This window comes from Anser anser (genome assembly GCF_964211835.1).
Source record: "Anser anser genome assembly, chromosome: 2".
NCBI classification, from domain to species: Eukaryota; Metazoa; Chordata; class Aves; order Anseriformes; family Anatidae; genus Anser; species Anser anser.
The window spans coordinates 1846100-1869052 of NC_139721.1; the positions used below are offsets into that span (position 1 = coordinate 1846100).

The following is a 22953-nucleotide window of genomic DNA, read 5'->3' on the forward strand; positions in this document are numbered from 1 at the left end:
GGGATTGGAAGTCAGCTTTCCCCTTCTTATCCCAGTCTGGCTTCTGCTGATGGCAAAAGCATGGAGGAAAAAAGCACATGGGATTTAACACCTTGCTGTTCACAGCTACAGATGAATTTTCTCAAGATGTATGGAAACAACCCAGGTTCCTCTAAACATTACCAAAAAAAGAAGAAATATCAACAAGCTGCAGGGCAAGGTGGAGGTGTTGGAATGATTTAATACCCCCAGGCTTGCACATGATGCCTAGACACAAAGGATCTAGCTTAAGCACCTCAGCTATTGTCCACCATGTAAACCCTAATTTTCTTCTCCAAGGAACATGAAAAGAAATGACGGTATAGCGGGAGGTGGGGCTTGCTTTGTGGATCATTCAATACATTTATGGCTCAGTCAGACTCGTTTTTCCAGTAGAATTGGATCTTGGGTTGGAATTGGTACATGGCAAGGCACCACCAGGAGGTGTGCCATTAAAGCCAGTGGTGAAGACTGGTGGCAGCCTAGTGACCAGGCGACGAGAGCCCGCGCAAGATGAAGCTGCTTCTGCCTCTTCTCTTCGTTGCTATCACTTGCATGGAGTTTGGTAAGTTCCCACTCCAATTTATCCAAACTGCTGTGGGAGGTGAAGGCTGAAGGGATGCGGTGTGCTCTGTTCCCACTGAGGCCCGTGCCTCCAACTTTGAGGAATTTTCAGCAAAAACCTGTCTTGGGAGTATTTCCATCCTGTCAGGCTTTCAGGACCATCACGGTCTCATTGGGACTGTTAGTTCAGGCTCTGTAAGAAGTGTTAAAAATGAAAGGTGATTATGCCGTATCATTTCTTCAATGCAAATTTCAGTCCCCCCTTTTTATGTGTTCTTGCTCAAGCCGACTCTCATCTTTTTTTTTCTTTTTTTTTTCTTTTTTTTTCTTTTCCTTCTTAATTTATGCTCCTCTTTTGATATTTAACCCTGAAGCCAGCCAGCCTGTTTAATGCAGTGTGTGTAGCGGGTTTCTCTAATTATATGTTGCGCACATAATTCATTAGACTTCAGCCATCAGAAGTGGGAAAGACAGGCTGGGACACAAAGCTGGTGACCCACGTACTGCAGGGCTGATTTTTCCAGCTCCATTTAGTAACACAGTGCAGTCTGCATGAAGCCAGGAACAGTTTTGCTAGACCACCTTGGAAAAAGTGATGTATTTTGGGAAATTTGCTCCTTTGAGGGAGGATCTGGGGGTTTGTCACCATAGGGAGTGTGACCCCCTACCATCCTCCCTGTCTCCTTGCTGTCCCCACTGGCAACTTGCCACCTTGCTGGGTGGACAACATCAACCTGATATTGGGATCCGTCTGGGATGTGGAAGTAGAGAACAAGCCCCATGAATCCCCTTTCTTCAGGGACGCTATGCAAACCTTACCCTTATATTTCCAGTGGGGAAATTCGATTGCTTCCCCTCCGTCACCAGCTCCATGGAGCCAGGCACGGAGGGGTGTATGGCAATTAGCTGTTTACATTCCCGAAGCAGTAGGAAATCCCCTTATCGCACCAGCCCCACACGAGCAGTGATGCCATAGCCTCTAATGGTGGAAGGTGTACAGAACACCCTGGCATAGACTCCCCATTCTTTCATACTGCCACCAGAATAGCTTCTTGCTCAAAAACTGATTTTATATTGCTGATGCCAAGTTCAGAGCTTGGGTTTGCCCTGATGTTCAAGGCAAGTCTTTTGCAGGGTAAGGAGTTGTGGTTGTTCTTGGGATACACACATACCCTGGACGTCTCTGGATCCAGCCAGTGCAGGGTATGGTTTTATCAATGCCTGGCTGGGACAATGAGCCAGGATTTTTTCTTACATATTTATTTCCTCTTTATGTAAGGATGTTTTCCTTCTGCCATCTTTGGGTCTACGGAGTGGGTTCTGCCAGGGAAGGCAAGTGGATGGAGAAAGAAGGGAGCTTTGGAGGTTTTTTGGGGGGGAGAAGACGGATGCTGTCTGGGGAGCAAAGGCTGGCACAGCAGCTGTGTGTCTTTTTCTGTTTAATGCACTGACTGTCCTGTTATCTCTAACAGGACTTTTTGTGTCTTTTTTTCTTTTTCTTTTTTTTTTTTTTTGGTGTAATGCACTGACTGTCCTATTATCTCTAAGACATAGTCACTGGTAGTCCAAAGCTTTGGGCTGCTTGTGCTGTACCAAGATCAATGGGTGCCTTATGCGCTCAACACAGCTGCTGCTGCAGAGATCAGTCATCACTGGTCTCTAGGAAAGGGCATATATATATACATATATATATATATGTTTCGTCATTATACCCTATTCATTCAAAAGTTTCTTGTCTGCTTGTCAATAGGCAGCAGTTCAGAGAGGAAAGTCCTTAATTAACAGAGGACAGATTGGAAAGAAAGGAACTTTGTTGTCAGGTCTCCTTAGGGGAAGTGGTCATCTGAAAGCACTTCATGAAACAGAAAAGCAGCGGGGTTGGATACAAATTTGGTCTAGGATTAACTCATCAACTTTTTTTTTTTTTTTTTTTTTTGCCATCCTGCTCAATGAGACTCTGTCAAGAGCTGGGGAAAAGAGGCTGCTGTGTGGTCCAGGGCCACCACATTGCTCCTTGCCCACTTCCCCATCCCATTTAGGTAGACATCGTCAGGATGTATGCTTTGATTTAGCAGGCAAACATGGGCAAATCTTGAAAACTTCATAGTGGATTTGACAAGGAGAATTTTCTTTCACAAAGAAAATTCCTCTTTCATCCTCTGCAAAGCTGGAGGAAAGCCAGGATGCATCTGCAGAAACTCTGAGCTTTCTTCTGGACATGAATGGGATCTGAGTAATTATGGCACTTCCTAGAAAGGCAGTTAGAGGTGAATGATGGAAGATCTACCAATATCTAAGTGAAGCTAGCAAAATCTCTAAGAAATTCCAACATTTTTTTGCTTATTTATGTTCTCTTTTGCTTTCAGCTCACCAAGAAGGATGTTATATCTACATTGAAATAGTTTAAGAATTTATATTTTCCTCTTTTAAAGAAGGCTTGCAATTTGCAATTTGTCCCCATTCATTCTCATCCTGTGGTTTCATTTTTAAGCTACTGTATCTTCTTGTCTATGTGTAAGTTCATAAGCGCTTAAATCAAAAAAAGGGATCACTGCAGTTCTGCTACCTTCTCTAATATATACTCTTCAGAGCTAGGCCAGACAGATATCCCAGAGCTTGATTAAACAGGGCTTTTATTCCCCAAGTCTTAAAGTCTTTAAGTTATGGTGTTTCCTCTCTGCTTTGTGAGATGCCAGCTCACCATGACTACTGAAGTACTACTTTTTTTTTTTTAACCTCGAAAAAAAAGATATACTCATAGCTACTATTTAAAATATTCACCTATGTTTGAACCTGCTAGTCTGAATAAGGTTAATGAAAATACTAGGTTTGCACATGTTGGGGACAATGATCTTTTAATTTGACATCCCTTTGAGTTAATCCTTTGTATTTTATTTATTTATTTTTTTTTTCAAAGATAAACACAAATTCTGTGGCTTTGACTTGTCAGGGGATGAGTATCATGAAATCTGAGAATAATGACAAAGCTTCCTCCCTAAAGATGCATTTGACAGCTGTCAGACAGAGAATTAACACAAACAAAGCATCAGTCCACAGTGAACAAAGTAGGATAACAAAGTGAGCTTTGAATGAAAGCAAGACAATTGCTGGGGCTACTTATAAAAGGGCTCTTTCTGGGTTGTTAATTAGGGTGAAGCTGCAGGTAGTGTCTGTTTTCATAAAGTGACTTGCTTGCCTCAGCCTGCTCTTATAACAGCCTATTTCAGGCGTGCTGAGATGAGCCAACTAGTTTTCTTTTTTAATGGGGTTTAAAGTATTTTCACCAGGACTGCCACACAGATGGCGTAAGAAGGGCTTTCCAGACAGGACTGCATGTTATTGAGGAGGAGCTGCTGGCCTGTGTTGGTACCAAAATGCATTGCTATGCCTTCAAGGCATTGCTATGCCTGCAGGTGTCTGGCTGGCAAGTGGAAGAGAGGACCAAGATCAAGTGTTGGGTTCCTCGTCAAGACCTGCAGAGAGCAAAGTGCTCTCGACAGCTTGTCCAAAAATGGCTTGTGTTGCCTTGGAACCTTAGAGCTGGGTCATAGGAAATATCAATCAACTATTTTGGCTTGATGTCTTTAGCTTGGAATGCTCTGGGAGGGTCAGGAGTGCTCTGGGAACACTATGTCATTGTGCTCTGGGCTCCTTGGTACCTCCCTGTGAAACCTCTCCAGCTCCAAAGACTTTAAGCACTGACGGGCTCAAGCTGTGGTTATTCTGCATGTCTAGGAGGCAATTTCAGCCCAACGGGGAAGTGATAAAGGGAAGCTAGGAGACTGTGAGAGATGAGGCAGGGTGAGCTATCTTGGACTGGATTTGGGGTCTTGGGTACCAAAGTGCCTTTTTATGGCCTCTTTCTAGATCACAGCAGCCCAGAACATCTCCCCATGGAGTTCATTATTGCTCCCAGAGTTATCTTCTTAAAACAACTTTTAACACATTCTTAAAGAACTAGAATCTCAGGAGAGGGGAAGGGTCATGCTTAACTTACTCCCATGGCTCAGTTAATATGATGGAGACAGTTTCTTCTCCCTGGGACAATCTCCTACCCAAGAGCTCCCAGTCTTTGGAGAGAGGTAACAGTGGTCAGCACCAGATGAAATTCTCCCTGCTGCAATTCATGCTCAAGTCTGACTTCTTGGTGTGTCCAGATCTCTTTCTGGTGCTCTGTTAATGTAATGACAAGGAGAAAAGTAGATGTAGAGTAAGAACAGTTGGGGTAAATCAGCTACAAATATGTTTGCTGTCCGGTGGGAATAAAAGATAAAACCAACTTGGGGATGTGGTTGGCTGACAAGCAGGATGGTTAGTGGCTTGTCATAAACATGTGAAGCAGGGCCTATTAGCTAATTGTGATAATGGTTAAAAGAAAAACATCTTGCAAATTGCACAATTGAAGGGTTGGGCTTCTCCTGGCTCTTTGCATGTCTTAGCTGGCTGCTGGCACCTGGGGCAAGATCTTCAAAGAATTCAAACGCCAAGATGTTGTGTTTCACTAAGCCTGTCTTGCTGGCATCCAGCCACTGTGCAGAACAGGCAGCCTCGTCTTAGGCAATGCAATTACCCCACAACAATAAGGAAGAAGCATGTGGGTCAAACTGCTCTTCCTCCCTATATTTGTGAATATAATATTGATCTGTTTGTTTTATCATCTTCATTTATTTTCATTTAATGTTGGGATGTCCCATCACATATATACTGCAAGTTCTGGGGTGCAGAACCAAAAAATAAGTAAAATTACCCTTAAACTCTTCTGTGGACTACTTCAGAAAAAGGAAAAAAACAATTTGCCACCACCCCTCGATAACAAAACAAGAGCAGAAGGACCCAAACATTCAGCAGCCAAGTGTAGACAGGATTTTCCCGTATTGTGGGTCCTACTGCATGTAGCTCTGTCTTTCCTGACTTGTCATAGAGGGGTCTGAACCTACATCTGAGGCTGTGTTTGGATGCCCAGACTAATGTATTTTTCATTCCCCTTGGAACAAATATATTTAACCAATCTATTCCTGTGCAACCTGTGATAATTTTGGAGAGCTATCTTCCACAGAGTTTTCTAGGCATGGACAGAACCTAATGGTCTACAGTAAGTCCAGTCTCATGTTTGTCCTCCTTATAGCCCAAACCTTGCAGTGCTACTCCTGCCATGAACCTACAGCCATTGAGAAGTGCATGAAGATCCAGAACTGCAGTAAGAATGAAACCATGTGCAAGACAACCATGTATTCCCTGGAGGACGGTAGGGGCAAGGCTTCTTTATCCATGTATTTTAACATGAATCTGTGTTTCTCCAGCACAGACGTCTGGTGTGGGGAGCAATACCTTTATTATAAGGTATTTATATAATACCAAAGGTATATAATACCTCTATTATAAGGTATTTATATAATGCCAAACTTATAAGTGATATTTCATGGGGTGAACAGCAGTCTCCTATTTTCAGAGGAGTGAGCACTTAGCTCATAGCTAATGTTCAACATTGAGAATGGTTAGAGGAAATGTGTTGGCTTGAATCTGAGGTACAGAGCTACAGAGTTCTGGCTCTCCAGAGTGTCTGTATGATTTGCACAATGGGTGTGGGTTAAACAGTGCTGTCCTGACCACAGAACTGTTATGAAAGCTGGGTGGGGTAGAGAGGCTGCTAGAGGTGAGTCAGGCTCAGTGAAGTGGGAAAGCAAACTTCTGGTCGACTAGAGGCAACCTTGAGTTCTGGTCAACTAGAGGCCCTTGAGTCCTCTGGAGCTTTCAGGAAGGCATCATCAGCCTGAACAGTGACCCTTCAGGTTATAACCTGTTCAAATAAAGAAATGAACTGCTAGGATGGATGTTTTCCTTTTGCTTGATTCATCTGGGAAGGCTCTGGTAGCATGTAGTGGAGGAAGGAGGTAAAGGATAGAGTTAAAGCAGAGACCAAATGTTTAATGGGAAAAATGTGGGAAAAATACTTTCTTTTGTGGGAAAAAGCTGACCCAGACAAGGCACAGAAGATGCAATGTGCTGTTCAGCTTGGAACCACTAGACAAGAACTGTTTCTTATGTTCCTGGTAGGAAATGGTCCCGTTGTGTTTGAACTATAACTAAGACTTTGGAGGTAAAGGTAGTTAATGTTTCATCCAGGAACAAAGAGATTTCTCCTTCATTCCTCCCATTCCTAACTGTTCCTTCTTCCTTGCTTTGTTGTAGTTTATCCCTTTGTAGGAGTCTCAACTGTCACCAAGATGTGCTCCTCCGTCTGCATCCCATCTGACGTGGATGGGATTGGCATGACGCGCCCCGTCTCCTGCTGTTACACTGACTTGTGCAACACTGATGGTGCAGCTAGTTTGGGGATCAGCGTTGTGTCAGTTGGCATGTTAGCAAGTTCCCTTTGTGCTCTCTTCTGGACTAGACTGTGAGGAGCAGGAGAAGGTTCCTTTCAGCCAAAGAACCCAATGAAGAAGAGAATGAACCCCAGCCCAGCTTTGCATTTGGATGCCTCATGGACTAACTTCAAGAGCTCCCACAAATTGTGTTTTCAGTACCCACACACCTGCCATGAGAGAAGCAAAGCTCAGGAAGTCCCAACACTAATTTTTGGGTTGATTCTTCAACAGCTCCCACAAATATAACTCTGGAGTTTCTTTGCTGTGCTGATCTGGTTGATTTTGAACTAAAAATTTCTGGTGTATATGATATATTTAAAGCAAAAGACATGGAGCTAAGGGCTTTCCACACCTCCTTAGAGCATTCTTTTCCCCAGGTATTCACCAGCAGAGTAGCTGAATCAAACAGACTTCTCAGATGAAATTCACTTTTATGTGGCAGGTCCTCTCCACCCCACAGTTTTGTGTTGGTCTTTTGTTCTGTCCAGATTTCCTTCTTAGTGTGTAAGAAGTTGGACTTCCAAAATATGAGAGAGGAGACTATGCCATGCCAGTGATCTGATCCAAGGAGGCTGAAATCTCTTTTGTTTTCTGTACCCTTTTGAGCAGAATAAAAATGTTGTGCTAAAATTGTAGTTCTCGGTAAGTTTATATATAGTGCACCTGTCCTCTGATAATTTTTATTTTACTTAATTTCAAACTCCAGTTTCACCTTTCATTATTATTTATACAGTGGGATGAGTTTGGTTTTGTGGTCAGTCTTGGAGCAGATATGTAAGACATTTCCTATTATTCCCTACTGGCAGAGGCCTTTCATCAACATTTCTTTCACAAAATCCACTGGTGAGAAACTACCTTTTCTGGGAAGATTGGGTGACTTGTGTATGGATTTACTAAATTCTGGCCTGAATTTGGAATTCTGATTCTTCATTTTCCTATAAAACCCTTTTCAAGATCTACCAGGAAAAATGTCCTCCTGTAATTATCACTCTGCTTATGATATTTGAAATAATCAATAAAGATGTTATTTAAAATCTCCCATGTAGCATGATATTTGAAATCATCAATAAAGGTGCTATTTAAAGTCTTCTGTGTAGCATCTGCTTTAGATGACGTTTCCAAGGGAGGTGGTGCAGTTTCCATCCTTGGAAGTTTTCATGATTCAGCTGGATGAAGCCCTGAGGGACTTGGGCTGATATCAGATTGAGAGCTTTGATCGGGAACTTGGTTTAGAGACTACTTGAGGTCCCCCTTCCGACCTGATTTCCCTGTGATCCTATGATCCACCCATTGAGATCACCAGTGCACAAACACTCTTATTTTCAAGCACAAAGTCTGGCAGACATTTCTGCAGTGATTTTCACCTCTCCCACATTGCTTCCCATTGCCAGAGTGAGATGCAGCCTGGATGAACTACGGTTCTGGATTCATACACAGCTTCCAAGTGGCTCAAAAGTGGTTCCTTTGCTGGAACAACTTTGTGTTAATGGCCAGGGTACTGCACTGGCATGGAGGTGGCCAGAGGAACAACATCACTGGCTATGGAAGGACTTTAAAAACCAGTTGCAGGCTTGCCCTAGCTGCCAACCTGTGCTTTGCAGTGTCTTCTGCTTGTGAGCCACATCCAAAGCTCGGTCCCCAGAGGTGTGTGAGAGGTTTGTGGCTTTCTGCTGAACAAATGTAGTACATGGGGGTTCTCCCTTTTTATCTGCCAGCTCTGGCAATCAGCAGCCTCCAGTTTTGCTGGCCCAGAGGCTGCGTCAGGACCATTTTGTTTGGTAACTGCCAAGGAAACACCATCAATACACCTTATTTCATGTTGAGTTTATCCACACTTCTAGCCTTCACAGCACCCTTTTGGGCTCGATGCCACCATTTCATTCAGGGTAATTTGTTTCTCTTTTAAATGCTCTGCCTCACAGTTTCACTCAGAGCTTTTGTTCTCACAGATGAGCAGTAGTGAGACTGCTTCATGTCTACTTTTCCTACACCATTTATATTATACAGCCCTATGTCCACCCTAGCAACTCTTTCCCTAACCAAAGGTCCCTTGCCTAAATCCAGGTATCATTCACGAAACCATTCTCCACCCTTTACTCGCTGTAGTAACTCTCTATTCTAGGTACTCTGCTGCAATAGAGAGATGAGTGCTAAAAATCCTGGATGAACCCCATGGGGAAAGATGGGTGCCAAATTTTCCCACCAGTCCCAGTGCCAGGAATTAAACTGGGCCCTTGCTGATCTTGCTATTGCTAAAACCTAAGACCTATGCAAGTGATTTGCCATGTACTGGATCTATGCGATGGTGACATGCCACCTCATGGTCATTGAGTCCCTCACGGCCACCTCTCTGCTCCTCGTCCCATCATTGAACTTTCACCCCAGCCTCCTTTACCAAGGGAGTGAGACCTGGCAACTTTCTTCTGCAGTCTGGTGGAACTGAGGTTTCCCAGAAAGCAAAGCCAGAGCCCAGATTTGTGGGTAAGGACTTCCTCACCTCAGTCCATAAACACGTGTGAAAACACTATTTTACATTCTCTCTCCAAATGAAGCTTAAAGGACCCCCATTTATTGCAAGTGTTTTTTTGTTTGTTTGTTCTTTCTTTGATTTTTTGTTTGTTTGCTTTGTTTTGTGTGTGTTTGTGTGAATGGAGGGTTTATTAGGATGTGGCCAGAATATCTAGCTACTCACTCACTTGTCAGGGATAGAAAAAAACTGTAAGCCAGAAGTGTATGTCAGCACTTCTGCACATGAAACCAGTGTTATGCATATGTTAGCAAAACTCAGAAAGAAATTAAGCATCACTAGATTTTCCCTGCATAGCACTGCTGTTTCTCAGACATGAGTTACTGGGCTCAGACTACCCTGTCCTTACCCTGTGTTGGTTGATATGCCACAAAGTCATGGCCCAGAACATCACAAAATTATCATGTCAAAGAGCATTTAAAAACAAATACATCAGGAGCCAGATTATTGTGTTATATTGGTATTTTAGTGAACACCACTAAAAATACCACTGCAGTCATGGACACTGAGAGTATAAATCATGGGCAAAGATACTGAAAATGCTTGAAACCAATCCACTGCTGGGCTTGAAGAAGTGAGCTGAGCCTATCTGTCTGGGGGGGCTAAAGTCATCTCTCCAGGAAGGTGCACAGAAGAAAAACCATAGTCTCTGAATTGCAAGAGCTGACAAAATAGCCCTGAAGCTCAGGAAGCACAGTACTGGCATTGCTAGTAATAGGCCACAGGCTTTTTATTGAGTTTGCAAGTCCTCCAGGCTGAGGCTTGTTAGGCTTGCTCTGTCTGAACCCCTCTTGACCTGATCAGAGCTTTGTTTTGACTTTGCTTAGCTATAATTGCAGTTTTCCTAATTGACCTGGCAGTTATAGCTAATTTGCTTTACTTTTGTTTGTTTTTGTATGGTGTAGCTGTAGGGTTACACAGATAGCTGTGACAAGGAGTTATTGCATGTGGAATTTATGACTCCAGCATAATGTTGAGGTGCGAAGAAACAGAGACCTGGTACAGCAGCAGATGCCTTGAGAAGTGGAAGTGCTGGACATGGGCAGGCATGGGGTGATGAGAGAAGGGGCCAGGCTGGCTCTGGAGACCCTGCAGCTGTAAAGAACTCATTAAATGTTAGTTAAAGAAATTCAGACCTGGAGGTTGACAAAATTTTAGGGATAACAAAAGAACAAAAAATCGAACCTACATAAAGTGCACTTTACACAGTTAAATTGGTTGTAAGGTGGACTAAGGAAGGAAAAGCAAGGTGTAAATGTGTTTTAGCAAACATCATCAAAATGACCCCCACTGGTTGATGACAAAGAATCCCTTTCCACCATCATACTCCTCCCTGCAAAGTGTTTGGGATGCAAATGATTCACTGTACTGCCCTATAAAGTGGAAAGCAACATTAGTGGAAAAGTGAACATAATATCAGGCAAAAGGGTAGAAACTAGGAAGCACTTGTATACCACTTTTAGCTGTATTGTTATTGAAACTTTATTTTTCTGTAATAATGGAATGTTTATTGTCTCTCTCTCACTTCTTTCTTTTCTTTTTTTTTTTTTGTCTGTAAAAATTTAACCTTCACTAATCATAATGCTTTGATTGGACTGTTCAGTTTTCATGTATTCTTATAATAAATTCTTGACTTTATGTGTAAGGTACATTTCCTTTTTACCTGTAACAAGATTTTGGGCATAACAAAAATAAGATCTCCAACAGGGCATGGAGAGATGGCTAGGTGTACATATGTCTAAGTAGGCCTTATTTCCAACGTTGTTTATTTTGCTGGGGTGCACATCAATGTCCTCATGGGAGATGGTCAGCCCACCTCCTGACACTGAAGACGTCTTTGTGGTATCTGAAGAACTCACAGTCAGGATACACATGATTCTGGGGAGCAGAGATTTAGAAAGTGACTGTAGCACTGTGGGTAAACATTTGAAGAAGGGCTCCTAGATTGATACCAAAACCCCTTGGATTATTGCTGTACATGTTTTCAATGGGATCTAACACTGAAAGGATGAGGTTATGTCACCTCTGATCTGGGACAGAGGGAAAAGATAGAATGAGCAGCACTTTTATCCTATCTTTAGTGGAATGCCATTGCTTGCAAATGCTTGGACTGCAAGTTCAACGATGAGCAGTGCAAGAACTTCAATGAGGAAAGGAAATCTGGTTATATTTTTATGTAACAGAACTCTTCACATCAGCAACCAGTGGCATAGCAAGGTGCTACATGCTGAAGGTGGACAAATTCAGACCAGAAATAAGGTTCATATTTTTAACCACAGAAGTCCTTCAAGGTAACATTTTACCAAGAATTTAGGTGGATTCTCTCTAAGTGGAATTTTTTTTTTTTGTAAGGAGTGATGTAACTGAGAATAGGGCAGAATTACAGTGTAGACATCTATACCTGAGCCATTCCTCAAGGCTCCCTTGAGAATCAGTGGAAAGACAGAAGCACAATTAATTTGGCCAGGTTACAATTAATCTGTCTTACTAACATCTAGTTTAGGACAGAGTAGGCTGGAAACAGCCATTACTTAGTGAGGATTGCTCAAGGGAGCTTGACTAATTCTGGTGGAGAATCACATGTTAGGAACATCTGAGATTTGGTGGGGTGGGCCCTCCATTTAGTTTATTTTACTGTTAGTTCTAAGCCTGGCATCACAATGCTCTAGAATAAAGAGCATAGATAGAATACATAAATAAATAAATAGAATAAATGTGCTAGAATTAAGAGCACTGGGAAAGAAACTAAATTGTGACTGTGCAGCAGTCCTTGGTGGGGATTTCTCTGGCTACCCCAGAGCCACAGAGGCAGGAGAATAGCAAATTGGATGGAGCACAAAAAGCAGCACTTCAGAGAAAATCAAAAGGTCCCAACACCTCGACGGTCCTGTGATTTAATTAGAAGCAAGTGGCGTGAATTTATCACACAGCTGTGTGCTTTGGCCCTCCCTTTCATGATGTGCTTGAAGCAAGGAGATTTTTCTGAGATCCTCATCAGTTAAAAAGCATTAGACACAGCTGACTGCAGCCCCTTCTCAGTGCTCTTGCTCCATGGCTTTAAATTCCGTGTCCACGTAGTTGTCATCGCTTTGACAAGCTGCATGCGGAGGAGGCTAATCTTCCCCTCCCTTTGCTGGCCGTGGACGCTTCACGTCTTTGATCTCTGGCCAGATTGTCAGCATGCTTCCTGCATTTCAGCTATTATGGCATGGATCACGGCTCCTGGTTGAGATCTGCTCTGAAAAGCATAAAATCTGTGTGGGTGAGGCCCCGTGTCTCGCAGTTGCACCCAAGACCGAAACAGGGTTCTGAAACTGCGTAGCAGTTCTGAAACCTGCGTAGCAATGGTTTCTGGAGCCTCTCTTTCAAGGGGCAGGTAACACAGCATGCAAACCTAGCATACAGCTCTGCTCCCACTAACCTGGTGTAAAAGCTGTCTGCACCTAGGATACTTCTGGGCTTGCTGCCTCACTGTATTTATTTCACCAAAAAAAAGTCACAGCAAGGTTTTTGTCTTCAGTTTTGCTGGCATTTGCTAAAGCATAGAAGCATAGTTCCTTCCTCACCCACATCTCCTCCAGATCCATCTGTTTGTTGTTTTTTTTTTTTAATTATTTTTGTCCTTCTCACTCCTGAGGGCTGTTCAAGTCTTATGCTCCCCCTGAAGTCTTGTCTGCCTTTGTTTAGCAACGAGTCTTTTGTTCACTTCTGTTCCCAAGCTATCCCGGTATCTCGAGCCTGTTGCTTTTTTTCCTATTACCATGTGTTTTCTAGAAGAGTCTGGCCTATTCTTCTCTATACCCTCCTGTTGGGTTGTCACAGGTAGCTGTAAGGTTTTCCCTTTACATTCCCTTCTCCTGAGTAAAGAAACCCAGACTCTCTGCCTTTCTTTGTACCTCTTGGGCTCCAGCCCCCTGAACACCTACGACAGACTTGCTCCAGTTTCTCAATGTCTTTCCAGCACCAGTGTCCCAAAGTAGAAGCATTTGTTCTGAGTTTCTTAATATCTCAGCTCCTCAGACAGAAAGCTAAATGCCGTTTATCCTTCATTTCATATACTTTTTCTCTTCTTTAATTTAGGAATGCACACGGACACGACCATATTGTCTTCTCCCTGTCACAGCACCCATTGCTGCCATCCCACGATGCTCACTTTGCATTGCACGTGACCATGGGATTAGCAGCATTTCTACTTGAAACCTGGTGGCAACAACATGGACCGTGTGGGCTGGTACTTCAGCCAACATCTCTTTTGATCTCCCAGAGCAATGAGTGCTTGATCTGGGACAGAAACATTGTCAGAGCAGGGATGTAGTAACACGCACTTTGCAATGACGAGGTAGGGTCACCTGAAATGAGATGGCAGCAACAACAGCTGGTCTGTGTTGCAATCCTGTACAGATCTTCCTGCACAAAGACTTGTAGGCTTAGATACGCAGGAAGAAGAGTTTTGTTTCATGGAATTTCCTATTAGTCTTTTTTTTTTTTTTTTCATTTCACCAAAGATATTCTGAACTTCCCAACGTTTTGGGTAACATTTTTGTTGGTAATTATTTGGTCTTGATTGATGTGATTGAATAGAAGAATGGAAGTTTTCCAACCTTGCTCAACCCAGAGAAAAATGAAAATGATTTGTTTTTGTTTAGAAAAGTTTTGAGAATTAAAAAAAATGGGAACTTTGGATTCTGAAAACAGCAAAGCACATCTTACCATATTTCATGTTTGAACTATATTTAAACACTTTAGGGAGGTTCTTTGCGAACCCTTTTCAATACTGGCGGAAGTCGAAAGTGGGGCTGTTAATTTTAAAATGAAAAAAGTTATGTAAATTATCCCAATGAATGTTTTGAAATGGCAGGAGGAGCAATGGTTCATATCACAGATGCAAGGCATGGAGAACTTCAGAGTGAGACAGATAACTTGAAGTGTCTGAAACCTGCCTGAGGAAACCAGGTGGGATTTTCCTCGGTCAGTGGAGAGAGAACCCATCCTATCCTTTAATGATACCCTAGGCTGCGATGGGTGGCTGTCAAAGTTTTTGGAGATGTGAACATCTCCCAAAGTGATCTGCATTCTCTTCCTAGCTCAGTGCTGCTAGGATTTTTGTCAAACTGATCTGGCTGTAGCTCAGTGCTTCAGCTAACAGCCCACGAGTCCTTCTCCTGGGCATTGGAGACATCTGAGACAAATTTCCCAGGGGAGGAACCAGGACTCTCGATAAACACAACATGCAGGGCTAAGCTATCTACCAAATAACAACCTATTTCTCAGAATATAGCGTGGGTTGTCCCTCCCCCCAGTGGCACAGCAAAGACGATATGTTGATTGGGTAGGGGAATACTCTGTTTGGAAGCCCTCCAGGTAAAATCCAGCTTTGTTGACAACCTGCTGTAGGTAGTCCTGCTTGAGCAGAGGGGTTGGACCAGATGACTTCCAACCTCAACCAGTTTGTGATTTTGTGATTCTGTGACTGCAGGATATAGCACAGGCAAGGAACCTGGGAGGCAGTGGGCACCCTGACCCAACTAGTCCAGATTTGAGTCCTGTCATAGATGCCCATGAAAGCCATGAGAAGCATGGGCCTGTCTTGTGCTCCCAGTCCTCAAAGGGTAGTTCGAATCTGTTGGGTTTGCTAATTTATTCCAAGAGAAGGTGTGTTGGGAGGCCAAGGTATTTGTATCCTCCTGCTGAGATTTCAGTGGTATTCAGTAATATCTGTGATGGGGTGAGGGGCATGATGTTTTTTGTTTGTTTGTTTGTTTGTTTGTTTGTTTCCCTTTATGTCCCCCTATAAGTATGCACTTTGCTGCTTCTGACAGTGACATCTGCAGTATGAAGTTCAAGCCACGCTGGTGCTGTCATCTCTAAAAGGGCATCACTCTAATTCCCTGCCATCCACAGAGCAGCACAGCAAGGACCTCATCACATCTACTGCTGCTTTCCTGTTCATGCCAGTTCTCCTTTACTGTGTTTCTCACCTATGGGTGAGGAGTAGTGCAGACTGTTGCTGACATTTGAAAAGATATTTAGCTATAAGCAAAGGCTTATACTGGTGTGTAGGGAAACGTATTTCAAGGGTAAAGGAGAAAGAAAGGAATTGTCCACAGTGTGGATCCAGATGCCAGGTGGGTTGACGTTGGAAGGGACCTCTGGGTCCACAAAGTTCCACCACACTGCTCAAGCACCCAGAGGTGCTTGCCCAGGACCATGTCCAGGTGGGTTTGAAGACCTCTAAAGAGGAGACTCCACAACCTCTCTGGGCAGCCTGGACCAGGGCTCCAACACCTGCAGAGCAGAGAAGTTCTGCCTGATGTTCAGAGGGACCCTCCTGTGCTCCAAACCGTGACCATGGCCTCCTGTCCTGGCCTGAGCTGATCTAACTATACTCTCCGCTGGCTGCTGTTATTTAATATATGAGCAGACCCCATGTGAGAGCAGATCTGTCCTCCCTTTCCACAGTCCCAGTGCAGCAGCATAACCACAAGTATTGTTTTGCACAAAAAAACAGTTGGAAAACATGTAGATGGAAGTCCTGATCCAAAGCCCACAGCAAATTACGTAAGTTGAGAGACTTTCCCCAGGCTACAGTTGCTTGAGGGTGGTTTGGGAAATGAGCCATTTCTCATATAGTTGTCCTGAACTGTCAACCCTCCTTTATTTATGGATGAACAATGTTATTTATTTATTTATTTATTGTATTTATTTTATTTAACAGAAGTGTTTCTGTTCTTTGGGACATGTTTGCAACCTGCTTTTGATTTTCTTTGGAGTAATTAATCATTTAACAGTGTTCAGAAACCACATAGACTTTGTTTTTTTTATGTTTGCAGAGGGCTTTGGTTCATTATCGCATGCAAGGATGCACAGGCTTATGTCACAGCTTCTCTGGCTGTAAAATGGGAAGAATATTTATCACCCAGCTTTGAAGTGGGAACCCTCGTGTCTAAATTCAGCCTCTGAGGGAAAGTTGCTATAGAGCTTCAAAGCGTTGTTTCTATGATTTGTTAGCTTGGCAATGAGCCCTTACCAATTCTCCCATTGCGATTTGCATCCAGGGAGCTTGGGAAACTTTCCAGATTCAAAGGAACACTTTTTTTTCCTGAGATAAAGATCTCAGAGGAAGTCTGAAGGCTGGCTGAAAATGTTGCATTCTTCACTTCCTGAAACCAAAGTCTAGAAGCCCAGAGCATCCTTGTCCTAGTTATCAGACTGAATTATAATACGTGGCTATTTATAATGGAAACCTACATCTCAGTACCAAAAATAGAGAGGAATGAAACCTCCTGAGGAATAATAATAATAAAAAGAAACACGTTAGAAATAACAGTGCTGCATTTCAAGAGCTGAAGGTATCCTGTGGACCTGTTTCTCTTTAAACGTAGTTTACCCTGGTGCTGGCTTACCCTGTTGGACCTTTCCATGGTCAGGACAGAGTTTGGCCGAGGCCTTTAGGAAGATATTGGACTTCACTGAGAGAAACAAAGCTTAGAAATGAGGGATGGGAGCAGGAAATAGATGGTCCCATTTGCTGCTGGATTTGCCTGGGTGTAAACCAGACCGGTCCTTGTGGGAGAGTCTGTCCCTCATGATAGGGGCACCCAGGACACAGCAGAGACTTTTCTCAGGTCTCTGAGAGCCAGAGACAAGAAGAGGAGACAATGCCACTCCATCTCCCCGCAGATTAAGCTTGGAGATCCTGGAGATAAGCAATTTGAGGCGTTTGGGGGTGTAGAGGTGAAGCTTGACAGCTAGCCGGCGCCCAAGTACAAATAGAGCATCTCCCGGAGTAATTTCAGATGCTCTTACTCCTCCTTAGTAAAACAATCATGTTGCCACAAGTTAGTTCAATCTTTGCATGATTACAGAATACCATAAAACCCATTAAGTCTCCCTTGGCCTCCAGGGCTGTTCAGATCATGCCAAAGTAAACGAGAGAGATAACTGAGCACCTACGGAGCCACAATCACAGAGGCACAGCCACCCAACCAGGCACAGAGACCAGCAAGCACACGTGCCCGATGCCCTGGCCTCCCCAAAACCCGCAGCCACCCCCAAACTTCTCCCAGCCCAAACAGGGCTGACATCATGGTTTAGGGGTTGGGGGATGGCTGTGCAATTTGTGGGGAGGAAGGGAAAGGAAAGGAAAGGAAAGGAAAGGAAAGGAAAGGAAAGGAAAGGAAAGGAAAGGAAAGGAAAGGAAAGGAAAGGAAAGGAAAGGAAAGGAAAGGAAAGGAAAGGAAAGGAAAGGAAAGGAAAGGAAAGGAAAGGAAAGGAAAGGAAAGGAAAGGAAAGGAAAGGAAAGGAAAGGAAAGGAAAGGAAAGGAAAGGAAAGGAAAGGAAAGGAAAGGAAAGGAAAGGAAAGGAAAGGAAAGGAAAGGAAAGGAAAGGAAAGGAAAGGAAAGGAAAGGAAAGGAAGGGAAAGGCATGAAGATCCATTTACACATTGTAACTATTTATCTTGTGACCTTGTGACACAGCATTTTCTATATAGGGGGTAGATGCACTTGTGTGACCAAATGATAATCCCTTTATCAGAAAGTTAGTGCTTGACTACACACACTTGATATTTCTTTCCCACAGGCCTCGTGGCTTGTCAGAACAGCAGCCTTGCAGAAATTGCATTTTTTTACTTGTGAAAAATATCCCATGTCTGCCGACTTTTATTCCAAGGAGTCTGAGAGGATTTTGTGAGGTATCCTAAAAACTAAATTTCAGCCTTGTGCATGCATCCTCATTTCCCTTTTGATGCACACAACTTTCCTTCCCTGTCCCATTTAGGAGAACCAGCAAATCAAGAGGACTCCAGTGAGACAGTTGTTTGAGTTTTCCATCAGCTAATGATTTGTGAACTGCCTCCAGAAAGGGGTAAAATTCTAGCTCAGAGACTGCCTAAATCAAACATCTCCCATTTCCTTTATCCAAACCAACTCTGCGCTGAGATACTGATTAACAAAAAAACAAATCCCCTAAGGGTCCTTTTTGTGAAGCCTTTGTAGCTCGTGAGTTCTTGCACATAGCTTGGATCATCCAAGACAACCACGGCTTGAAGATGGCACAGTCACAATTAATGAAAATTATTGTGTTTGGAGAGTCAGTCTTCCAAGATCAGATCAGCGCAGGCTGGCTTGTTTAGCCTAACAGAGCATCTCAGACAGGACCAACAACCCATAGAAATATTATCTCTGAATAGGGAGAAGCAAGAGAAATATTTTATTACACGTGTTTTCCAACCTTCACAGCAGTGAGGGTCTGGAAAGACTTCTGCCAGCAGAGCCACAAACATGAATATATTTCAGATTATTTTTTTTCCTATGAAAGAATTGATAATAAGAAATAAGTATAGATGCTGAGTCTTTTTAGCTTAGGAAACCCTTTGCACGTGCTGCTTGAGGCTAGCAGTAAAAGCCCCCAAAAGCACCTAGACTGGCTTCCTATACATGAGGAACCCCAACCGGGCCATGAGATCTTTGCATAGAGCTGGCAAGGCAAACAGGAACTTGAAGAAAACCCTGTTGTGATCTGAAGACATCAGCAGGTAAAAAAATGTCCTGGTCGTGTGCCCCAAAGGCAAAGATAAACCAGACACCTTTCTCCAGATGGATATGGCAGCTGGGTACAGCAGTTTACTTAAAATCCCTTGTTTTCTCTGAATAGAAGACAAATCTCTTACTATTAACTCTCCCTCTTCACCAGGATGGCTTTCCTCCTCTGCTGTAAGTGCGTCAGAGTCTGTCACCATCCCCTGGGTGTTTGTTTCCCTTTCAGATTTGGATGGCATCCCAAACACAGCGACAGCTGCCTTTACGCTGAAAACACTCCTTCCCCTGTGTCTTCTCTCCCCAGGGCCAGGAGACGGGAAGCAGACAAAAAAGACGAAAACCAAATTCTGTCTTGTTTCTATCCCAGCTTTACGAGGACACCAGACGAGGTACAGAGTGGCAGGGTTCAAATAAAGGTGCAAATCCTCTCCCAGACATTCAAGGCTGCTCCTTACCCAGCTCCTTGCAAGCCCAAAGGTACTGCAGAAGTAAATGCACCAAGTGAAGCACGTTGACTTGACTCTCCCTCCTTTTCCAAGCCATCTTTTTTTTCCCATTTCCAGATTTTTGTGTAAAACCAATTTATTTTGCAAGGAGGTGAAGGGATGTTCACTCCAGGTCAAGGCTGTGTGTTAAAACAAGAGTTGGGCAATGCTTCTATGCTATCATTGGTGTGATCAAGGGCACATCAAGTTGCTTTCACAGTGGGGAGGAATTCAACATGAAGAACATAGTCAACCTCTGAATTCAGAGACCTGCTGGCCAAAGGCAGCCTGGAGTGTTTTTGTTAGGATAGCTGGGTTCGATTTTGGGACTGTGGCCCACCAATTTCATATACCAGGGCTTTCAGTTCCCTTTAGTATCATGGATCTGCAAGGATTTCCACAATATGCCCAGGAGGAAGTAACTTAAAGCTAAATCTTCACTGGAGATGTGTTACAGGACAATGTCTGGAGCTACCCATGTATGACATGGGTCACACTCCATATCATTCATGTATGTGTAATAGGGGCAGACTGGGAAGGGGATTGGGACCAAATTCTCACGGGTCCAGACCAGCCTTGGATAGGGCACAGAATGATTAAAAACCTTGTATTTTTTAAAACCCCATGGCAAACCTAAGGCTAGAACCCCAGAGAACAAGGATGAAGACCTGCAGGGAAGTCTATCACTGCAGACAAGGTCTGTCTGCCCCATCCTTTTGCAATACCCTGAGCAACCCTCTTGAGTTCTTGTTCTTCAAGTGACCCTAAATGACTTTGCTGAATTGAGATACCAACCACGATGCTTTCTTCCCTGCTTCATGAACATATCTGCCTCAGTCACTCAGAGGTTTTCTTTCACCACATTTTTGGGGGATTTGCCCTGTTCTCAGACGCGGGGTTGTACTGAATAAAGAGGCTTAGGAAATTTTTATTTTATTTTTTTTCCCCTGCAGTCAGGGATGTGGGAACTGTGCAGGAGAGACATGAAGATATCCGAGAGAGGACGTGCCAGTGTGTCAGAGGCAGCCATTCCAAGTCAGCCATGGCCTAATGTGGAAAAACAGACCTATTTTAAGAAGAAAAAAATTTCACATGATAGATTTTAGATGAGAAATAATTTGGGAGTGATATTGAAAATGATATTGCTCCTGCTGCTCTTCAGTCCTGCCAAGCACGTTCTATAATTAATAGCTACTTCAGATGAAGTGACTTTCTTTTGAATGTGCAGTATTAAACATTTAAATCCCTATCTGTAAATATAAGACTATGGCAGATATCTCCATAAGCCTTGCAGCTACGTGCTAATGTATATTTATGTTCTAGATAGGTATTTTTAGCAAGAACTACAAGTTCTTTCTCTATTTGATTACATCAGAGCTCTATTTTACATTAAGCGTCTGGACTGTGCAAATATCCCCTTCCTTTTTTTCTTCTCTTGGAGTTTCGCAATAATTTCTGCCCTCATCTCCTCTCTTTTGTTTTCATGCCTAACTGTATTAATGCACCTTTCATGAGGGCTATATGGGTTTATTTTCCACTCCCTCCCTGTGCAGACAAAATATCTAAAATTAAAAGAAATCAAGCAGCAAAACATCCCCTGGTGTTTCCCACCTTGCAGCTTGAGCCAGCCTGCAATCAGGACACACCAGGATAACTACCACTGCTCACATCTACGTGTGATGTGAGCAATGTCTTGCTGCGACTCGTGGAAAGTAATTGCAAATGATCCCTGCTGGAAACTCCATTCCTTGAAGTATTAACCACTCTGGTTGTGTAGCTTTGCTCTCCCACTGCACCACTGATGCATTTGTGGGAGTCAAAGCGACAGGACTGAACCCAGGTCCAAACTTCAGCTGGCAGAAGACACCAGAATGGTTCTCTCCAGCAGTTTTTCCAGCAACGCAAGGAGGTAACATCTTTTTCCAGCCAATATCACACAGTCTGGGTCTGAACCATTCTCCTCTGCTCATGATTCTGGGTCTAAGACCTAAAGGATGCTATGGACCTGCTTTTCTGATCCAGCCTGAGCCAGGTCCGGGTGCACGTTGCGTTTGCATAGCATGAACAATCCTTTGAGATACTCACTCCACCTTTAAGAGTCATGGAGCCCACAGTGAAATGCCACCAAGGCAGACACACCACCCTGACAGTCACCTGGAGGCAGGAGTCATCTGGGCATACCAGTAAGAATACCCTCACCAACTGGGTATGCAAACACCTCCCTGAAATTTTAGTCTCTGCTTTGCTTTGATCTTTACTTTCTAGGCAAACGAAAGCTTTGCCTCCAGATTTGCAAGTGAAAGTGAGTGGTGAGGATCATGCACCTGTAGGGCTGCTCCACATTTGCAGAAAGGCTGGGAGGTGGAGGAAAAAAACAACTGCTTGTCTGGATAAAACATTAGGCATCAAGAAATGCCCTCAAGCCTAGAAATAGTGTCTCTGGCCCTGCACAGAGTGATTACTGGGATGAACAAGCCCCAAGATGGGCAGGTAAAATCCTCCATGACAGCTACAGCAGTGCTGGATGCCACCAGCTGCACAGCCTTGTCTTGCAGGGCTGAGAGGCTGCACATCTTTTTACAGCCCATTGGAGACACTTCTCTCTCTGTTCTATTTTATTCAGCCTATATTTAAACTTCTCCCTCTGTATGTCCACTTGACCCGGTGATGCAAAATTCTGCAAATGCCTTTGAATCTGCTGGCAGTGTCCTGCATTTACTGGGGCAGCAGTGCTTGCTGGGCTTAACTCCTAGGGACCAAGCAGCCAGAATAAATAAAAGCAATAGCAGAAGCAGCAATTTGGTGCAAATCAAACTTTGCAAGGGCTCCCATGGATGACTGTTTGATGACTGTTTGTCTTGTGGCTTAGGACAAACCCAGCATGAACAGATGAATATTACTGCAAATTTTTGCACCCCTGACACATTGTGCTAAAGGCTTTTCATCTTGCCTAGTATAGGAATATATTACAAGCTTTGAGCCTTTTAGTCTGTTTTCTACACTAGTTTTTTTTTTTTTTTCTACACTGTTTTCTCACTGCTTTTGCAACGTAGCCATACTAACAGGGAAGTCCCAGATAACAGGAGACTCTCAGCTCAGTGAGATGCAGGATGCTCACAGCCAGCACCAGGTGACACAAGGAAGGCAGCAGTCCCCATCTGCAGCACCTTTGCTCAAGGCTGCCTGCTCCCTTGCAGTGCTGAGCTCAGCTGATTTCCCTTTGCCTGCTGCAAGAGAAGCTGCACTGGGAAAGAATTCCCGTACCCCATATAAGCATCCTGTAGCTACTGCATAGTCCTTCACCCTTCTGCCACACTCCTTCCCATCTTCTCCCACCAGCTCTTGCAAGGAGAGCTTTGCAGTCCCCTGCTTGTCCCCTTCTGTATCTTTTCCCCTCTCTGACACTTCCCTCCTCAGCCAGAAAACCTTCCAAAGATGTGCTGAACACACAA

The 22953-nt window shown here is 43.6% G+C and overlaps 1 protein-coding gene across 1 annotated transcript; it reads left to right on the top strand.

Annotated features, from left to right (window-relative positions):
- Window positions 1-397: 397 nt before the first annotated feature.
- Window positions 398-8037, top strand: LOC310894904 (ly6/PLAUR domain-containing protein 2-like). The gene is made up of 3 exons (XM_083825563.1): window positions 398-583; window positions 5708-5827; window positions 6772-8037. Exons 1-3 carry the CDS (start codon window positions 532-534, stop codon window positions 6981-6983), a joined length of 384 nt encoding a protein of 127 aa, XP_083681689.1. The 5' UTR covers window positions 398-531; the 3' UTR covers window positions 6984-8037.
- The last annotated feature ends 14916 nt before the right edge of the window (window positions 8038-22953 follow it).

What these genes read in the sequence shown, in the direction of transcription:
- LOC310894904 (XM_083825563.1), top strand. Translation starts at nt 532, where the DNA reads ATGAAGCTGCTTCTGCCTCTTCTCTTCGTTGCTATCACTTGCATGGAG. An exon ending in TATCACTTGCATGGAGTTTG is followed by an intron (nt 584 to 5,707) that starts GTAAGTTCCCAC and finishes TCCTCCTTATAG; the next exon opens with CCCAAACCTTGCAGTGCTAC. An exon ending in CATGTATTCCCTGGAGGACG is followed by an intron (nt 5,828 to 6,771) that starts GTAGGGGCAAGG and finishes GCTTTGTTGTAG; the next exon opens with TTTATCCCTTTGTAGGAGTC.